Source organism: Pelmatolapia mariae, linkage group LG7, assembly GCF_036321145.2.
Source record: "Pelmatolapia mariae isolate MD_Pm_ZW linkage group LG7, Pm_UMD_F_2, whole genome shotgun sequence".
In the NCBI taxonomy this organism is placed as follows: domain Eukaryota; kingdom Metazoa; phylum Chordata; class Actinopteri; order Cichliformes; family Cichlidae; genus Pelmatolapia; species Pelmatolapia mariae.
In genome coordinates, this window is record NC_086233.1 from 47,090,554 (window position 1) to 47,112,402 (window position 21,849).

General features: G+C 41.4%; 2 protein-coding genes across 4 annotated transcripts in view; one reads left to right on the forward strand and one right to left on the reverse strand.

The window, feature by feature from the left end:
• Positions 1-993, forward strand: part of nell2a (neural EGFL like 2a) — an 81,645-nt gene extending 80,652 nt beyond the window's left edge. The window contains exon 20 of the mRNA XM_063479318.1: positions 207-993. Coding sequence (XP_063335388.1) covers positions 207-248 — 42 coding nt within the window. The 3' untranslated portion in view covers positions 249-993. The remainder of the gene's footprint in view (positions 1-206) is intronic.
• Positions 994-9,508: 8,515 nt separating this feature from the next.
• tmem117 (transmembrane protein 117) overlaps positions 9,509-21,849 on the reverse strand; it is a 47,877-nt gene continuing 35,536 nt past the window's right edge. For all 3 annotated transcript variants that reach the window (XM_063479319.1, XM_063479320.1, XM_063479321.1), the window contains 4 exons: positions 20,926-21,023; positions 18,437-18,596; positions 13,336-13,465; positions 9,509-12,319 (listed from right to left, as the gene is read on the reverse strand). In XM_063479319.1, the coding sequence (XP_063335389.1) occupies positions 11,658-12,319; positions 13,336-13,465; positions 18,437-18,596; positions 20,926-21,023 (1,050 nt within the window). In that variant the 3' untranslated portion in view covers positions 9,509-11,657. The remainder of the gene's footprint in view (positions 12,320-13,335; positions 13,466-18,436; positions 18,597-20,925; positions 21,024-21,849) is intronic.

The window sequence follows — 21,849 nt, forward strand, 5'->3', positions numbered from 1 at the left end:
AGCACAGCAATTTTTCATCCTTTTAGTTACAGCATCGCCACCTTGTATCAGTTAGCGCCCAGACAAACTCTAAATGCCAAACCGAGTCTGTGTGCTGCAGCACTGCTGTTACCCAAAAATATTATCTGGGTGAAAAAAAGAGCTGCCCTGAGGTCAAATTGTAACAAACTTGTGCCTCTCTTCTTTCTCTTTCTTTGTGTTTCCAGAATGGACACATCTGTTGCTCAGTGGATCCCATGTGCCTTTAGTCCTGGCAGATCTGAAGGCACCTGTACAGTGTTCTCCATGTAAAAAAATACAAAAAAAATACATAAAAAAATAACACCATTCCTGTGTCTCTTCACTGTCCTCCTCACAGACGTGGGTCACATAGTGTTTGCATTGTAAGGATTTGTTTTGGCCTGCTGAATCAGATGGGTGGAAGTTCAGAATAACACACCCAGTGTCACATTGTCAAATACAGACAATTGTAAAAAATGTAACCTTTCAGGTATTTTTCTTTCCCTTCTGATTAGCCACAGTTGATTGTATGTTCTGTACAGTAAACTCCACCCATCTGGTGCTAAGCTTTAACTCGTAGAGCAAATACTCTATGACCAGCGCCTGCTTCCTCAACTCCTTTATACCAAATGCAAATGTATATCATACCAAACAGATGATGGACTACGGTTTCCTGAAACCCACCACTTTGTTATGTCTCACCACTTAGAGTGAACCTTTAAGGATCACCATTCCCCACTCCGAATCATTGCTACATGAAACTGTAAAATATTACTATTACTGGCATGACTCTGCTTGATGTCCAAATATTTTTGCTGATTTCTAAATTCTCGATGATGATGATGATGATGATGATACATTAGCTAGAGCAAAGGCAGTTAGCATAAGGTTCCGTTGCCACATTTGAGTCGTCTAAATTATGTGGTGCTTTGCAGCATTTTGTTCCATTTCTCTTTTTTGTAATTTTTTTTCCAGCTTGTTATTGTGTAATAGTGAAATAAAGTATTTCCATTTACATTAATTGCTTGTCTTTTTCTTATGTAAACAGTTTGGATTTATCACGATTTAACAGATATGAGATTTTATTGGCCATACAGTGGCTTCAGTTAGATTTTTAGGTTTCTGGGTTCACTGTTAGTTTGTAAAACACAAACATGCATTACAAAATGTTTGCGATCATTCCAACAAAGAAGAAAATCTGATTAACTTTAGGTAGCAGACGCGTTTGTCTGTACTCATCCTCCAGCATGACTGCACTGATGAATGTATACCGTGGAAACAAATGGAGAAGGGATTGTAACCATGTGTTGCAGCGCCTGAGCAGATTAGACTATATCATCTTACAGTCTGCATACATAAAACTGGATTTATTAGATCCGTGTGGCACAGCATGACATGCAGTAAACTTTGCTGAAGTCTCAGAGTGTAAGACACTGTGACTGTTCAGAGGAGAAGACCCCCAAAAAGGAAATCAGGCAGATTAAAGTCTTAAATCCATTTTCTAATAATTTCTAGGAGATTGAAAATATGCAAACAAAGGTGTGGACAAAAAGTTAAAAACCTCACCCCTTTCTCATTGCACATCCCCTCCTTTCCTCTCCTTCAATCCTAGTCACTCCAATCAGAGATGTGAGCTGAGCCATTGAGCATTTAACATGCTGTAGCATTGCTCCAGAGCCTTATTTTAAAGCAATCTCAATTGAAAGCCCAACTACACCTGTGTTTTGTGAAGTCAGAGGTAACACTGTTTGCATTTTTTTAAATATTCATGGCTGTTTTAATTAAAGTTACAACATGCAATGTGGCAAGATATCACACCCTCTGTCTCACACACATACAAATACTGAAAAAAAAAACCAAACCCTGAATCACACGCCTCACAATCATCTTAAAAACCGAAACAATACAAATCACTGCTTGTTTGAAGAATCACCCACCACGGTTTGTGTATTCTGGCTGTGTGCCACGCCTCTTTTATATGCTGATGCACAGGATACACCTGCGCATCCTCGATCATAGCTCCTCTGCAAGCCCGCCTTCTCCTTTCTGATCCATTTTAGCAATTCAGAAATCCTTCAACATGGGATACTGAGATTGATTTCCGGGTCCCAGGCAGGAGGATGTGGAAAAGAGGAGGTGAGGAACCCTACACATAAGAAAAACAGAGGAAACAAAGGAAAAAAACCCACAAGCAGAGAGAAAACACAAAAATGTCCGGACAGCTTGAGATCGTGAAGTCGATCGGACAAAGAGCAAAAGGGCAGTGGAGGACTATATAGACTATGTTAACTGGCAGATTGGCTACAGGTGAGGCAAGAAATGGCTATGGAAACTAAACAGACAGGAAGTGACCTGACCATGAAACAAACACACTACTTATGTAGTTACATTTTACAGAAAGATTATCCAGTTTATAAAATATTAGTCGATTCAGCTAGCCATGTGTACATAAAAAAAATACATAAATAATACGAATTTCCCTTCCACTGGTTGCAGCAGTAAAACATTTTAATGTGAATGCATCTGTCATATTATTGCAGTCACACGTTAAAAATGAAATAAACACTGATAGATTGACTAATTATGAATGCTGGTGTATATTTGATGCCTTGCATATAAAAGATGGTTTGTAAACATGCCCTTTTAGAACCACCGCCAGGCTTGTTTTAAGATTATATATAAAAATGATCTGCTTTGAATAATATGTGTTTCCATTTAAAAAAAAATCTATTAACTTTATATAAATTATTAATGTAACATCTACTCCTAGTTCTGTGAAAAAATGATTAACCGGACACAAAATGCGTCTTACCACACTGAAAGGCCTTGTTCTCAGTGTTTGTGCCACGCAAGCTTGGCTTAAGTTTAAGCTGCTTGTGATTCACTTCTAAACTAGCTGTGATGGTACACACCTTACACTCAGGTTGGAGGAACTTTACGCTTTTGGCTGATGAATTGGAATTAGTGTCACGCGGCTGCCCCTCTGTTGGTCTTCCTTGGTCTCTTGTGTTCTGGGGGCCTCTGGATGTCTGGAGTCTTGATCTCCTCCATACCTGCTTCATGCCCTGGAGGTCGGGGCAGTGGCCCCCCACACCCTCTAGCAGATCATTACATGAAGGAACCTTTTAAAAACAAGCGCGTTCATGCTCACAGGTGTACACACGGGTGATCACACACACAAATTACACCCTTTTTGGCTCCTACCTCAAAGCACACTGTGCGCTGTCGATCTCACGTGCTGCACAATAATGTTTAATATTTAGTATTTACTGTCATATTCTCATATATCATTGTGATCTTGTTTATTACTCTCGTTTTCTTCTGCTTGCTTTCTTTTTTCTTTCTCAACAGGTGATCCAGGTGATCGATATATGTATTTTTTTGTCTGCTTATTCTGTTGGTTTTTGTTTTTTGCCCTTTTTCCCCGTCCCTCTTCTCAGGTTTTTTTCTTTCCCTCTTTCTTTCTCCACATTCTCTCCTCCAGTCAAGTCTGTCCCGTATTCAGCAAGTGAAAATAAAATAAACAATAAAAACTTGAATCAAATGGACCATTACGGCAAGGCTGGGATGGTCCATTTGGTAAAGTAAATCCGTTGGGCATCTTTCTTCGCCTTTAGACAATAATTCTGATGGCAAAAGAACCAAACGGGACAGGTTAAAAAGAAAAAAAAAAAAAAAAAAAAAAAAAAGGAATTAGTGTCACGCTGTGAACGTACATTATTCTGCACAGTGAAGCTCAAACAATTAAGAGCACAAACACTGATCAAAACTAATTTGTTCTGAGGAAAGTCAGAGATTTTGTCCCCCGCAGATATTGTACACTAGATAAGTAAATTTGTGTGATTTATAGATCTAACAGTGTTCTATCAGTGATTGGATTTTATACAAAGCCCCGTGCGGTGGATACACTTTCAGGTCTGCATATTTGGATGCAGAGCGACGACTGCCGCAATTGTAGCACATGGATTCCTCTCTCCTCCCGACTTTGTCCTGTGCCTTTGGAGATGGTAGTAATACTTGTATCGCAGAAGAGCACTTAAAGCTCCTAATATAATTATCTATCCCTTCACAGCCACAGACAAATGAGTTCAGCCCGGAGATGGCTTTATTTCCCTGTGGAACAGTCTCTCTCCACGAACTGATTCTACCTCGCAGCTGCTTACATTAACAAACACGCAACGTAATGGGGGCCCATTTATATTCCAACACACACTCTGCTCACTTGAGCCTTTTTTTTTTGTTTCTGCATCGCTCTCGCTCCAAAAACTTTTTTAACTCAGGTTATCATGATTCCAAACTCATCCCTGAGTTGAATGATAGGGCAGTGGACAGTGTGCAGTGGACAGTTCACAGCGGCTGCTCGTTGGTTGGCAAGGGCACCATCTGGCCTGCTTTGGTCCAGTGGCTTCTAGCTGGTGGTGGCATGAAGCCAGTGGGCACCTGAGTAGTGGTGGCACAGCAGGGCAGACTGGTCCTCCAGCTGGCTCCTAAATGTCCAATTTTCCATGGCAGCGCTGAACCCTCTGCAACAGATGCCTGTACCCACAGGGAGTCCACTTCACTGCCTGTCCTATATTCACTGTTAATGACCACACATATCATTGTGATTGTAGCTGGTGAAGCAAGGCAACAGTGAAAAGTCAGTTTTACTTTAAGTGCGGAGTTTAAATCGAGAGAAAAAAAAACGCATTAGTAATACATTTGGGCTGACAGGTCGTTTTCAGTGATCTTCTAGCCTTCAAATTGCTCTAATTGGTCTGCAAAATCCACTGCGCTCTGAAAAATGAGAAGGGTCTTTATCTGACAAAAAGATACCAGGAGCATGCAATAATACAATCACCTGAAAATCATCTTTTTTGGACTTGGCAGTCTCATCCATGTACTATGTGTAGGGAATTACATGGACATGTGCAGTTTAAAGCATTTGTGTGTATTCGTACCTCTTATCGCTGCAGGGTAAACTCTGTTCATTCTGCTTATTTGTCACAGCTTGTGCGGGATTGACTTAATGCATAAGCATGTAGAGCATGAGCCAAAGCAAGAATGGAAGCCACTTTGAATTGTCTGTGTTACAGCAAACATCCACACAAGTGCTCACTGTGCCCACAGCGCCTATAGCTTTTGGTTCCAGCTTCAACTGTGGGTACAGCCAAAGGTGCTACAATCAGGATATTTAGTACTGATTATTTCATATGAACTTGTTTTTATCGACGAAGAACCTCCTCAGGAGGTAAACAAAACTGTATTATACAGTTTAGTATACAGACCCCCATTCTGGTTTCAGAACTGTCTTAATTCTTTGTGGCATTGACTCAACAAGTTGCTGGAAACCAGGAGGTGTGCTATCCTGCTGGAAGCAGCAGTCGGAAAGCAGGGAACGCTGTGGTCACAAAGGGATGGACATGGTCGGCAACAATGCTCAGGTAAGCTGTGGTGTTTACACAATTCTGAATTGGGGCACAAAGTGAGCCAAGAAAATATCCCACACACCACCGATAGCAAATTTGGTGGATACACGCGTTCATGATGGTTACACCAAATTCTGACCCTACCACCTTAATGTCACAGCAGAAATCAAGTCTCAACATATCAGCCAACAACCCCCCTAACCCTCCTGGAAATTACACCCCTGTCTGTTGGTCAGTTGCTATGACTTACTAGCATTTTCTGGCATTTCAGTCACCTGAAAATATCAGCTGATTTAAATCTCAGTGTGCTTAGGTCAGGAGATGGAGCTCAACGATGCATGTCAACTTTAACATATTATATAAAACTATTTAAAACAGTGCAGTGTGTGAGTTTTGCAGCAAGGCTTACAATGTCAAGATCAACTTTTTCACTGTTCACAAAGAAATATGCTGCACAGTGACAGATATCTTTCTATTATATATTTTTCTGTTTGATATTTTCAGTTTTGTGGGTCCAATGTTGGTAAAAAAAAAAAACAGGAGACATTTTTCCCCAACACTGGATTTTATCGTCATTTACCTGCTGCACCACTGAAGGACATTGCAACTGAATTTTTTTTCTTAATATTCACCAAGCAGCTCTTCATTTTATATAACTTACGAACAATTTGAATAAAATTTGATCCTCTTCCTCGACACAGGAAGAGTATGGCAGACATCATTATCACAAACCCACCCCTGGGGTTTCAGTCCTCTGAGTGATTTGTTGGAGGTTCTGAGAGATTTATCCGAGCCACATGTTCCTCTGTTAGGTATCAGAAACCCGCAGAAGGAATTGCTGATGAATTCTCTTTCCCTTGTGGCCACTGGGGACAGAAACCATCTCAGACTTGGTGAAAAGACTGAAGGGAAACCTTGTAGCTGGCTGGGACTGACAGTACTGATAAATTTCACAAGGTCTCTAAGAGTCACGGAGCTGCCAGCACAGAGTGATGGGCCATGCCAGGACATGATACACTGATCTAATTGGAGGATAGCTCAAAGACAGTAGAGAAGATTCCAGTTGATCTGTAGCTATGGCTCATTCCCTCTAGAGAATTTTTCTGGCTTATATTTAGCTTTAGGTCCAACAATAGTGCTTCATATCCTCCCTCAAAAAGCAGTTCTTATGTCTTTTTGGATTTGTAGACATGCTATTGGAACAAATAGTAAATAATGGGGAACATTTCAAAGGTGCCTGAAGTCAGTTTGAAAGAAAGCTTCTCTGTCATGAAAAAAAGAAGCAAGCTAAAAATTTGATTACCAGACAGAAAGCAATTGATCATGAACGTTTCCAACACGAATGCATCCACGGCACTGAGGGAGAAGTCGATACACTTTTAAGACAACGTGGGTATCAGGCTCCAACACCCCATAAACATTTTTTGAAATGCCCGTTTTGATGTGCTCTCTCACTTTCTGCATGGTCCTCAATAAGAAAAAAAAAAAAAAAAAAAAATCAATATCTAATTTCTCAGCCCAATGGCAGACTTGGAAGAGGCCTCAGTAAAAACAGCTAATACACTCTGGCAATGAGATTTATTTCACAGACAAACAACAAGCATCAGTGAGACCTCAGGTATTCACAAATCTGCTTGGTTTTCACACCGCAGGTGTTTTAATATTTACTACTGAAGCAATCTAGCTGAGGCTCTTATTAAAGCTAATTTACAGTGAATGGCACAGCAGGATTCAAGTGTTGTGGGTGCAATTACACATCCCGGGATACATGGTTACTGACAATGGAGTGCTGGATTGGATGACACCTGTGATAGCATAGTCTCACATCAGTTTGTTTAACTGCTTCTGTCACATTACAGTGTTAAGTCAAATTGTTGAATATTGTCATTGTGTTTCTTAAAGTCTTAGTTCAAACTATAAGATCAAGACATTCCTTTGTCCCCCTCCCCAGCCTCTCGAGGGTCTGGGAGGAGGCTGTAGTGTTTTATCACAAGCACATCCCTTGTGAAGATTCTGTTTGATGTTGCTTCCTGCTTTTATGATCCTTTTGGTGAGCAGGAGGTCACACAAACGCACCCCCATGACACACACACACACATTCTCACACACTCACTCAAACACACACACACACCCACACCCACACACACATTCTTGCACACGTGCTTACACGTGCACACACATACACACACATAGTGCCTTGTCTTAGAACCATTGGAGGGTTTTACGTTGGGAGGTGCTTGTGTTGTGTTGTATTGTGTAAACTGTAACTATCATGGGAATAAATAGCTGCGAGGGAAGCTACTCTTTGAAGGATTTGGGCTAGAGACAGGTGATGAGCATTATGCTCCACCGCCTGGTTCTGACCAAGGCTTCCCTCGTTAGCGAGTTAAAGACCGGTTAAAGATGTTCTGTTATGTCTTGTGTTCTTCATGAGGAATAAGTCTCTAAACTAGCGGGGCATGTGGAAACACAGACCCAACATACAGATCTTTCATAACTCACTCCTCTGTTGTGTTAAACGGGTGGTTGGATTCCAGGCCCGTGAAGCAGCTTTCTCCAACTGATGGATAAAACAGTCACCGTTTAACATGATTTGACCTAAAACAATCAACCACTTTATATCACCAGCAACCCCTGCAGTCTCTTTTATCTATTAACAACCACATGCTTTAAGAATGGGTTAGATCTAGGCTTACATGCAACCCTTTTTAATAGAACTTTTGCATATATGTCAAAACAGAAGAGCTTACAAGACAAAAAAAACTGCAAGGCCAAGATGCGTGTATGGGACTTGATCTGAAGGGTAACATCTGGTAGTCCCTAAAAGAGAGTGAAATCCTATATTATAAGCAAGAATATGTACATATAATACATGGATGTCGACACAGAATAGCTCCCAGCTCATTTGAGTCGCCAAACTGGACCACATGACCGTGTTTGTGGTGTTGGTGCTTTTGGAGCATTTTTAATAGAACAAACAATTTAAATTAGATTGTTTTGTAGTTAAATTTGCGATCAGCACATCCAAGAGTCTTAGAAGAATGGTTGAATATTTCCTAGTGAAAGTGAATAACTGTTACATCACAGATCTTTCATAACGCACTCCTCTGTGTGGTATTTTCTCTTTAACCACTTGCTGGATTTCAGCCCTTTCTCATAATCGGCATCTCTTATTTAGACACAGCTGCACTTTGAGATAAAAGGTAAAAGTTGAAGAGCATTCACAATAACTATATCCTGGTGTTTATGTCTACCATGCATGTCATACAAATTTAGCAAATTCGCACAGTAACATTTGCCGATTAACACTAAACGCACAGTGAGCGACTGGCTCTCGTTCACTCTATAAATGTGATCCCTAACATTTGTAGGATTCTTTCAGTGTCTTTAGAAAATTTCACAACATTCCTTTCAAAATTTCACTTGAATCCAGTGTGGCTCTGATCATCCGGCACTGCCATCCAGAGCCAAGCGGCGTGCATGGCAAAACAGCAAAGATGAAAAGCCGTACTGTGCCATAATTCTCTGTAACAAAGCACGTTTTTTTTTCTTCTTTAATATATTATCAATCATCTCAAGGCCCTTCAGATTTTTCTCTCAACCTCATTGGAGGAGTCCCAACACCACACTGGGAACCAATTCTGTCGGCAGTGAGTTCAGTTTTCATCCCTTAGACATTTTCGATCCAATCTATAACTCATTTACACGTAGACATGTTCTATAAACAAATCCCGCCGGGGAACAAAACAAGTAACAAATTCAAATTGTTTCCCACTGGCATAAATCAAACAACGGACAGGCTCAGAGGAGAACTCATGCTAATCTGAGCTGGGTGCTATGTGTATGCAGGCTACGTATTCGAGTGTCCTTGTGAAGAGATAGTATCATTATTTCTCCTGTTGCCCACATTAATTGGGTCAGCAGATGCAAGAAGCTTGACCTGCGCTGTTGCTTGGCAACTATACTTCCCAAGCATATAGAAAAACCGAAAAGCAGAACTTATTTCACCCTTGCGAGTTACTTATCGAGATCAGCAACCTTGTTCAAAAAGAATTAAGGAGTTGAAAAGTGGTCAAGCGATACAGAATGTAAAAAATTTATTAATTTATTGGTAGCACGAGGTTCAACAGTAGTACAGTACACTGCGCAAACACTGAACAATCTCCTCTGCTTCAAAAAACAGAGAGGAACTTGTAGGAATTGTCAGTTATGCAGCACGACACAATGAAAACAGTCCGAACAAGACAAAGGCCTCACTTTTAACCCAAACAATTACAGCTGCATTCCAAACATATTAGAGCCCCTTCATGTCCAAAGAGGTTCTGCCCTTTGGTAAAACACTAATATCTAATGTCTTCACAGAGCTTTAATGTATAAAAGGATAATTACTAAACCAAGAGCTGCAAACCAATTATGCTGAATAAATTGACCTCTTCACAGAATGGCCTTTGTTGAAAAGAAGTGTAGCAGCAAACACCTACACACTTCACAAGCGTCTGCACGCACACACACACACACACACACACACACACACACACACACACACACACACACACACACACACACACACGGACTGTTAAGTATAAAACATCATGTACAGACACAAGTGGACATCTCTCTCTCGCTCTGCTTCCAGTTCACACACACAAAAACACAAACGCAGGAAACTCCACTGTATAATGTTCTACCAGAATAGGACTTCAACCTTAAGTAAAAGACATTTTAATTGTTTTTGTGATTTCAAAAATTAAAGATAAAAAAAACGATAATCCATTAATGCGAATGTAATTATATTAATTTGTACTGTAGATAACAGTTTACAAACTGTAAGAAATCTGGTCATATTCTGTTACATGATGACTGCTGTACCTTTCATTGCCAAACAAAGCAGACTATTTGAGAAATATCATATAGATACATGTCATAGTTTCTTATTTCTGCAGCCACAGTGTAATATTGTGCATTATACATCAATGTGGAGTACAACAAGAGCACATGCTATCTCGCGTTGTCTCAGTGTGTACATATCTTTGTCCCAAATCATCACATTTTCTTGCAAATATGTTCAAAATACTGCATGATTGAGCATCTTTGGTCAAAAGCATGAGCAAGTTCATTATATAATTAACAACAAACTTAATTTAGACGTTTTTTTATTGTATAAAAAAACAAAAAACAAAATAACAACATTTTTTTGGACCAAACACCCCCTAAACTTAGGTGTACAAACACTTTTACACATTAAAGCCAGTTTAAGCTTAACTGCTGCAGCTTTTAGTTATGTTTGGAATGAGGGTTTCTTTTACAGTAGGATAATGCACCTTTTCTTTCATGTAATAAAACAGAAAAAAAAATCTGTTTTTACAACTTTTAGCTATACATAAAGAAGCCCTGAGCTTTGGAGAAGTCACCGCTGCACTTCAATGGTTTACGTTTATGTTTATGCCAAGGGCAAAAACCACCTTTTCTCCCTCTGTTGGTATTCAGTAAAGGTGCAGCAGCCGCATAAGCACTCATGAGGTGGCTTGCTGCTTAGCTATTTGATCTCTGCTGATTGCATTTATTATCTTTGCAACTAAAATCAAGTGAGGGTAAATGAGGAGGTCGTCACCGTACACCGATGGTCATAAACACAATTAAAACGTAGTAAGAGTGACATCGCATGAGAATAAATTAAAATGATAAAGTTTTAGGATCACATGAGGTAACATGATGTCGATATGATAAGAGCATACAGTATGTCAGACATTAGTAAAGCAGATCCTTATAGTCACACAGGCTGTTTAGAATATGCTTTGCGTATCTGAATATATGAAATATCAAGGCACTGCTGTAGTTATAACACTGTTTTGAAACAATAAAACTCCACTAACCCAAGGTCACATCTGTAGAAATAGTTCTCTGTTACAGGCACCTGTTAGTGTACCTTGACAAAATTGAATTAGGAAAATGTATAATCCAAGGTAGCACCTGGTCAGTTGAGGTTTTGCAATGGATCTGCTATGTATCAGAATTGGTGCCATTTAAAGACTTTTAAAATGCTTTTGGTACAAAAATATATTAATATGACTGGAACAGCCATCAAGGTTAGGCTAGGTAAATAACACTCTGTCCTTCACTTGGAGAATTGTGTTAAAGATCCTCCTCTGACACCTCGTGCTGTCCTGAATAAACATGCTCGAGTTGTTTACCATTGATCATGTTGGTTCCAACTTGTCTGCAGGTACAAAGTTTCAGAGGTTCGTCAAGTCATGGGGAGAATTTGTGAACATCGAAAGAGACTGCTGGTTCATCCTGCTCCGTGCTGTCGATCACAATGCTCGGATGTGTCTCTTGGGTTTCCATGGAAATCGTAGAGTTCGTAGAGGGTGTCGCTCCAAAGTGAGGCCCATCCACCGACAGAAGCATCGGCATTCCTGATCGTTTGAGGCTATCGCTCATAGTGACATGTGTCTCCTCTGGCGTCGCGCCCATCTCCTTGCTGTACTCGGATGGCGACTTCCTCTTTATCCTCTCGTAAGTCTTGTCTGGATTTTCTGTGAAGGTCTCGCTGTCCTGAAATCGACCAAACAGCCAGATGAAAAACCCAAAGAGTACGAACGCCACTAGGCTCGGAATAAAGGCCAGGCATTTCACATCCAAGCTGGCTCCAATGTAGCGGCTGTGGAGGAACATGTCCCGCTCCACGTAGGTTAAGTTGGTCCTAGGGTCAACGTTGGTGGAGCGCCACTCATAGGTGAGTGTGCTGTGATTGAAGTCCTTGAGGGTTTCTGGCTCCTCCACTGTGAAGATCTTCTCACCAGGCCCAACATACTGCCCATATTCATAGGGCTTATAGAAGATCTGGTTCTTCCACATGTTAAGGTCCAAAATCAGCACGAGGAAGATGATACCATAGTTGAACCACTTACCTGCAATGAGAATTGCAACTTGGATTAGACCAGGCTTGTCTTTGAAAGCTAAGTAGCATGCACGCACTGTAAAGATGATTTAAAGCATATCCTCAACGATGTACCACACAAGCCTCCTCCAAACATGGTTAAGAGGGCAGAGTCCCATAGATGGATATGCTGTCACATTCATTTATCAGAAATTCCTCTCATTTTGCATGCAGATAGAAGTGGTAGCTCCTCCACGGTATCTCCTAACAAGATCACTATATTACCATGAGACAGCCCACACTACCATTGCCCAGGTTGTCTGATAGCAGGCAGATGTCGCCCCTGGTATATGTGACACTACTCCCTACCTTTCCCCGAGATATGATGCTAATAAGCTTTCAGTTAAACCAATCACGTCGCACCGGAGCCATTTCCATAATGCTTAATGGATATGCAATGCATTAAGGTTAACAACCTTCTGCGAACCACTGAGCCTTTGAACAGTTTAACATTTAGCTCAGGAACACTGGTTCGCCTCCCCTTGATAGTCATGACAGGCCGTGTTCATGTGGCAGAACCAAATGGAGAAACCAGTAGGACGGTTTTAAATGGGAAATACACTCATTTGCAGAGAACATTACAGAGGCCGAGATGCGAGAGATGATGAGGGAAGCATCTCGCACATCAGGGAGGAAAGCGAGGAACAGGAAACACAATCGAAGCGGCGCTGGCACCTGCTTTCCACAGAAACTACACATGTATTATAAATGGTTGCTTGTGGTTTAACCAACAAACACTTCCCCAAAGAAAGAAAGGAGTGGAAAAGTAGAGCAGCCACAGCACTTTTTTTTTTTCAAGTATTCACAATTCAAAAATAGGGCAAAGTTATGTCTCCCTCATGGACATTTTTATTTCTTTCTGCTGCCTAATCCATTTCCAACAGCTGTAAAAAAAAAAATAGAAAAAAGAAAAAAAAACTGAGGTTCTCATAAAAAAACAATGAAATAACCCCGTTCTTTGTCCGGAGGACCTGTGTCTGAGTGTACCTGTGATATGAATGTGGTACTCCTCTTTAAAGATGCGCTTGCAGACAGGAAGCTTAACCTTCACATGTGTTGTAGACATTCCTGGTAGATTCATATCCAGGTCACCCATGAAGTGAGGGAACTCCCAGTCCTAAAACACGCACAAATACAACAGGTTTTGAAAATTTAGCTCGCAATTGTGATGCTGCCACCCATCTGAATACACTGACGTGACTAATGTCAACTCTGCATCGTAGTTTATTGGATGCTGAACACTTCACCGAAGGCTTCAATATTAGCTAATATTAAGACTCAGTGGAGTCTCTTCATAAACTGACTGGAGGTTAAACGTGGTGCCAGCCTCTGGAGACGGCAGACGAGCCTGTGTGTTTACACGCATGTGGTGTGTACTCATGTGCCTGTGCACGTGGGATTTCAACAGATTAAAAAAAAATAAAAATATCAGCAGGCAGCTCAACATCAGCATCTTCCTCTGCCCCCGTGGTGTCACTTTTCTTTTTTGCAAATATGTAGTTTTATTGGGTGGCTAGTAGGTTTTTAGTGAAACTATTCACTATTCATATACAAAACATAATTCATTTATTAAGTGAAAAAAAATTATTTCTTATTTTTTTTGAAAATGGAAAATTGTCAGTTCTACAGAGTCCTACAGCTTTGCATTTTTAAACCAGTGAAGTACTGAAGAATTTTTTTAGATTAGATTTTTTTTTAAATTATTCAAAATTTAACTGAATTCTAATTAATAAACAATACACACTCATCAGCCACTTTATTAGGTGCACATGCTAGAGCTGGGTTAGACCTCTTTTGCCTTTAGAACTTCATTAGTTCTTCATGGCATAGATTTAACAAGGTGCTGGAAAGACTCCTCAGAGATTTTGGTCCGTATTAACATGACAACTTGAGCAGCTGTCAAATCTGTTACACCTGCGGATTTGACAACCGCACATCGGTGATGCAAATCTCCCATTCCTATCCCAAAGGTATTCAGTTGGATTGAGATCTGGCGATTGTGGAGGCCATTTAAGTGCACTGAACTCACCGTCATGTTTAAGGCTACGTTCACACTGCAGGTCTTAATGCTCAATTCCGATTTTTGGATCAAATCCGATTTTTTTGTCTAGTTGTTCACACTACAGATAAAATGTGTCAGCAAACGCGCTCTATTGTGAACCCTCAAAGCGGCCCGCATGAGCAAAAGGAGAAGTCTCACACAACGTGCTCTGTTTAGACCCAGACCAAACAGTATTGTTTCACTGATGGCCCTTAATATAAAGACTCTTTTTGGACTTTACGTTTTCCAATTTTGCTTTAAGTTGTAAAGCTATTTTGTTATTTACATATGGCCTAATAATTATCCTTATTGCTGTTTTAGAGAGGAGCAGTGCTTCAAAGGAAAGTTACAGATTTCTGTCAGAATCTGCAGATTATACAGTACAAATAAAATGTTCACGTTTCTCCAACGTTGTCTTCCCACCAGTTTCACTAACATCTACACGGGATGGCCAGGAAGCGTTCCCGATGTCGGATTTGTGCTGTTCACACTGTCATACCATGATCGGATATGGGTCGCATAGGATCAAAAAAGTCGGATTTGATGCGCTTTCGCCTGCAGTGTGAACGTAGCCTAAGAAACCAGTTTGAAATGATTCATGTGTTACCCTGGTGGAAGCAGCCATCAGATGGGTACACTGTGATCATGAAGGGGTGGACATGGTCAGCAATAATACAGCTAGGCTTTGGCATATAAATGATGCTCAACTGGAACTAAGGGGCTCAGTCCATCCATCCATCCATCCATCTTCTGCCACTCATCTAGGTTAAGGTCAAGGGGGCAAGCCCAGACTTCCTACCTCTTCCAGCTCACCTGGGTGGACACCAGGTTGTTCCCAAACCAGCCAAGACATAATCTCTCCAGCAAATCCAGAGGCCTCCTCCCAGTCGGAGCCTGAAACACCTTGCCTTTGAGGTGTCCAGGAGGCATCAGATGCCCAAACCCCCTCAGCTGGCTCCTTTCCCTCCTTGAATTATCAAGGAGTTCTAAAACTCCTTGATAATTCAAGGAGGGGGTTTGTATGTTTCAGTGATCCCAGGAGCTTTTTTGTCAGAGGAAATTTTTCCCTGCTAAGGTCTCCTAGATACAAGGCAAGAAGACATTTAGGATCGCCTTCTGATCAATCTATCCTAATGCTGAAGAATCAGGACCAGGCAATATTTTTCCAATTTTAGTGAGCCTGTGTGAACTGCAGCCTCAGTTTCCTGTTCTTAGCTGACAGGATTGGCTCCTGATCTGGTCTTCTGCTGCTAGAGACCGTCTGCTTGAAGAACATATTGTGCATTCAAAGAGGCTCTTCTGCTCATCTTGGTCATAACTAGTGGTTATTTGAATTACTGTTGCCTTCCTGACAGCTCAGAGCAGTCTGGCCATTCTCCTCTGGCATCAACAAAGCATTTGTCGCTCAGTGGATAGTTTCTGTATTTTGGATCATTCCATGTAAACCCTAGAGATGATTGTGGGAAAATCCTAGTAGATCACCAATTTGCAGGCCACCACCATCTGGCACAAACAGCCACACAACATTCAAAGTCTTTTAAAATCCCCTTTCTTCCCCATTTTGATTCTCGATTTAAACTTCATCTTGACCATGTCTACATACATGAACGCAGTAGGCTTCTGCCAACCATTGAACAAGTGTCCCTAATAAAGTGGGCAGTGAGCAAAAATTTGCTTTTGTTATCAAAAAATTCAAGATCAAGTGATTTTTTTAAAGTAAAATCTAACTTAACAGCGAATACAGAGCCTTAAATTGTTACTGTCTGCTTCTCTGGTGCTGGAGACGATTCCTACAGCATACTGTATGTCCGTGTTGCGACACCATTTTAAAATGTATTTAAATATTTCTGTAATGAGTTACTTACGATTATGAAAAGCATGGAATTAAAATGATTATAAACACAGATGAAACTAATGAAAGTCACACAGAGAGACAGAGAGATGAAAATGTTATGAAACAGTTTCTTTCTGCTGAGCTGACTTAATCATTTTGCAAATTAGCTTTTGTCATCACTATTAGAGGGGAAAAAAACAAGGCACACATAATTTCAGATTAGCTCCATTTCCATTTGATTCTGTTATTTGCACAGAGCTTCTTGCTCTGCGCGAAATTAACACATCTGAATTCACTACATCCTCATGTGATCCAAGGTCTCCTGTGCCAATATCTATGAACAGAACAGCAAAACAATTTGACGAGAGCCCCTTGGATATTAATTAAGTCCTCCACTTTGCTTCCGTAGCTGCTGTATCTGTTGCCGTAGCACTTGCAGGCATGGCATTTAAACATTCCTACCACAAAATAATGAGTCTCTACAACAAATACAGGGAGAGTAAACTGGCAGGGTGTATCAACATCTTTCACATATGTAAATATGTATATACAGAAATCTGACATTTGGCTGCCAAAGAAAACCCAAAACAGCAAAAAGCCACAATTATATAAAAAATAATAATAATAAAAAAGAAGATAAAACCCTGCTCGGAGGCAAATCCAGACAGGTCATTAATTGGAGCATTAATTAGTTTGAGAACAAAATCACCCATCTTTTCTCATGGAGGCGTGAGATTAACTATGGCACAGATCCAGGATAGAGGCGAATGAAGCTGTTGGGAGGGCTGCGGCGGATGAATTTTTATTGACCGAAGGAATGTAGTGACGGCCGCTGGTGCGAGAGCCCTGTAACGGCACAACCTAACTTGACTCATAAATAATTGCAGTAAATGTGCTTGCTGTACACCACGCAGAAAATGAGCGGAGGCCTGTCGTAAACAAATCACTGCGAGCCGGGAATGATAAACAGCCAAGTTACAGTGAGTGAGCGTGAGCGAGAGAGTCGAGGGCCCAGAAACGGAGATGTCAAACACATCGTCCAGGAGTCGGTCAAGGAAGGCGAAAAAGCTGGCCTCAGCGAGACGCGAAGATGTTTGGGAGGAAACGCTTGCACAGTGTAAAATCAGCTACTGCTTTAAATCTGCATAATCACAATAATTGTGAGGAAAAGACCACAGCGTGAAGTAATTACTGGCTTGAGCAGCAAAAAGCCCTTCTTAAAATAATGAACTGTTTCAATAAATAACTCTAGAAATCACTTTTAGTGTTACAGTTGTTCTAATACACAATACCAAGGGAATAATAATGGCGTCGGTGCCAGGATTCTGTGGAGTGAGGTATTTATAACACTGAAAGATGTCCTCCCATACATTTGCTGGCTCCTTATAATTACCATAATAAACAGAGTAGAAATATATGTTTAGGGGATACCAGATATTGGTATTGTAGCAAGTTCTCTAATACCTGCTAACGAGCTACAGTGAAATATGTTCATTAAACATTGGGAGGCACTTTGCTGAATTAGGCTCAAGAAGCTCTGAGCAAATAGATGATTGGCCTGTGGTTCAGGCGCATGGTTAGCAGTGTGGGGGAAAACAAAAATCTCACAGTCTTTCTCCTAAGCACACAGTATGTGTTTTTGGGGTTTTTTTTCCCCAGACAAACACATTTGCATATTCATGAGTGACTGACACAGGCTTTATTGATGTTCACTCTCCTGTGAGAGAGAGAAGACATTGGGTTGGGGGGCGGTGGGGGAGGTGGGGGCGGTGGGGACTCCAATCTTGTGAGTCATCATTAAACAAAATAAACTGGTCTCTAGGCTCATAGGGAGGTCTGGGAAACATGATGAAGACGGTAAAAGAGATTTTTTTAAAAAGTCAATAATTTATATTTAACACCACATCTCTCTGCATAAAACATGAATATACACATACATCTATATAGTTAACTCATTTGTATCTTTGTATATAAACAGATATACGTGTGTTTGTGTGTGTGTGTAAGTTTGTGTCCGTGCCAGCTGAGGGATCAAGCGCCCTCGCACTGCTTTGTGCCGCAGTGCCCCATTGATGAATAGGAAGGAAAAAGGGGGAGGCAGAGGATCTGGCAAGGTAGGTAATAGAGTAAGCCAAGAGACATCCCAGCTTGCTTCTTTTTCTTTCTTTCTTTCTTTTTCCCCCCCTTAAATTGGCCCCATGGGGGTGATCTACCTGCATGACAATGAGAAGGTCAAAGACCAAGATGAAGGAAGCTAGGAAGGCTCTGGAGACCTCATCACTGGGCAGGAAGCCTCGGTTCAAGTTGTCCCAGCTGATCCAGTCGGTACTGATGACCAGAACCACTACTGATGTCAGAGAGATGAGTACTGTCCTGCAGCACAGGAGAGGAGAGGAGCAGGATAACAAGCATTAAACTTGAGAAAAAAAAAGAACATTTAAATATTATTTCTAAATTCCAGCCTAGATAAGGTGCACAGTTAGCATCACATATCTCAGAAGACAAACAACAGGTACGACAGCTACAAGAGAAGATAAATCTCGCACTGTTCGGTCTCTCTTCATGGACTCAATAATGCATTGAACCACACTCTTTTACCAAGATTTGACAAATAGCGTGAGTTTCCAGGAAGATGAATGTGCATAGACAATAACTGTGTCTGTTTGTGGATGCAGAGACAAAGTAATTCAAAACTCTACTGCATACATATTTCCATGCATTTACATATTTAACATGAGCCAAAATATCACTTACCTAGAGAGGGCTTTTTGGGTTTTTTTGCATTCTTTAACACTTCCCGCATTTCGTTCATGTCACACTGGGATTACTCTGCATTCAGTGTTTACTGAAAAATTTCTCAGCCATGTGAAGAGAGGCAATGTGACTTAGTATTATTCTCCACTGTGTATTTTGTCTCAATGTCACCCAGCGATTATTGTGCAGTTGTGTGCATTCTCACACCACACATCAGTTGGCTGCATTGCAGATAGTGACTGCCAGCTCATATCCCATTTCAGCTGTTTGAGAGATAAATTTTGAGGGGTTTTATTATTCCACAAGCGGCATTCCCTTCCCTCAGCACGGACGACTTTTGGCACTGTCCTTTACAATTTGCAACGGCCCTTCAGCACATATTGACAAGACATATCCAACGACGCATTTATCAATCACATTTCAAGCGCTGAATTTCAAACGATAGCTCATCAAATCTGGCATTGATTGTGACACAGAGAGCTGAGGCATCCATCAATATAATGAAGGGCTGCAGAAAAGTCGCCGAACAGTTCGTCCGCCTGCATTCTAATCGCAGGTGAATCAATTCGGCGAAAAGGAATTGTTAAAACGCTGCGGCCAAATTCGCTTTGAAGTTTGAGATGTCTCGAGCTCTCTGTGTTCCTATTAACTAGATGTCAGACCTGTTTCAGTTTTTTTCACTTTTTTACAATGACCCCGAGATGAACCACTGCAGAAGCTTTTACGTGCCATATCTGAATGACACGCCATGTCAAACTATCTGACAGCACCAAAGGACTTTTGTGAATGAACGCCGCTGGGACCATGCAGCGGTGGTGTAGTGCATCTAAACAGGGAGTGGTTCTACTTGTCTGTTGAGTAATGTGCGCATCAGACATGGTTTGCAGCATTTGTTTAGCACTTATTTCAGGGTCACAGCTTGTGGTATGAGTAAGTAAAAGCCAGGGCTATGGTTTGCCTGGAGACCTCGCTGTGTCCATTGATTTTCAGCCTGTTCTTCTAATTAAAGGTGCTGACACTGAGTGAGGAATGATTAACATGGCTATTGACTGTGTGTAACCCTGCAACGCGCTGAACAGATCACATAACATGCACACATGCATGTACACACTCCTACAGAGCATTGCACTCCATGAGGTTTCTGGGCGTGCAGATCTCTGATGATCTCTCCTGGTCTGCAAATACCACGGCGGTGGTAAAAAAGGCCCAGCAGCGTCTCCACTTTCTGAGAGTGCTCAGGAGGAACAACCTGGAGGAGAGGCTGCTGGTGACATTCTACAGAGCCACCATAGAGAGCATCCTAACGTACAGCATAACAACATGGTATGCAGGAAAGCACTGCAGAGGGTCATCAACACAGCCCAGAAGATCACCGGCTGCTCTCTGCCCAGCCTGGAGGTCATTGCAAACTCTCGGTACCTCAGCAGAGCTGGCAATATCATCAAGGACCATTCTCACCCCAGCAACCAAGTGTTTGAACTATTACCATCAGGCCGACGGTACAGGTCACATAAAACCAGGACAAACAGATTCAGGGATAGCTTCTTTCCCAGAGCTATCACCATAGTAAATAATCACAAAAACAATTGAAACTGCTTAGCTACTCCATACTGTCACCGTCAATTATTATGCTGCTATTCTTACTGTCATTATATTAATGCTGCTATCCTGTATATATTGTACCTACTATTGTTTGTTTTATTGCACCTTTTATATTTTACATTTATATTTATTATTGTATTTTTGCACCAAGGGAGTGGCACTCCAATTTCGTTGTACCCTGTACAATGACAATAAAGGCTATTCTATTCTATTCTATTCTATATTCTATTGCAGGAAGACGTAGTATAATTCAAAGCTTGAGGAAATACTGATATCTTATGTGCATGCAGGTAAAGAAAAGCACAGTCTAACAGACATTCTATTTCAGTGTAAGAAAATGACATACCAGAACAGGACGATCCTGTTGTTGCCTTGTTTCCAGAACCTTCTGGCAGCTTTGCCCCAGTCTGGGTAGTGCTGATCCTGGAGCATCATGTCTGTCACCTGTAGAAAGTAAAATAATGTATAAAATACTTGTAACTTGGACTTCTCTGTGTGGGCTGGGGGAGAGTTGTTACCCTAACTGAGGAAGTTCAAGTGTCTTCAAATCTAGTTCACAAGTTACGGGCAGGTGATGCATGAGATTGACCAGTGGATTGGCGCATTGCCCGCAGTAAGGCAGGCACTCGGCCCTCTTTTCACCACTGTAGTGAAAACAGGGCTGAGCCAGAAGCTTTTGATTCACCAGTCCATCTACATTCCTACCCTCACACCAACTCTGGATGGTGACCGGAGGAACAAGGTCACGGATAAAAGTGACATAAATTTCCGCTGTAAAATGCCTCAGCTCAGGTTTACAGTGAGAATATCAGAGCAGAATCACTGCTCCTTTGCATCAAAAGGAAGCAGCTGAAGTGTGGGCATCTCATCAGGATCACTCCTGAATGCCTCCCTTTGGAGGAGATGCCAGGACAGAACCGTGTGTCTCATCTAGCCTTTGAGTGCCTCTGGGTCCGCTAGGATTAAAATGGCAAACACAATGATGTCAGGATTACTATACTTAGGCTTCTGCCACTGCATCCCAAATTCTGATAAGCAAAAGAAAATGTCTGAATGGAATTAGTGAGCAAACTGTCAAAAAAGTTACTGCATCCATCCATCTTCTTCCGCTTATCTGGGACTGCATCATGGGGGCCTCCGTCTAAGCAAAGAAGCCCACACCTCCCTCTCCACAGCCACCTATTCCAGCTCATCCAGAGGGACACTGGGGCATTCCCAAAGCCAGGTCTACAGTAGGGCAGGCCCATGTTGCTTCTTCAGACTAGATCTG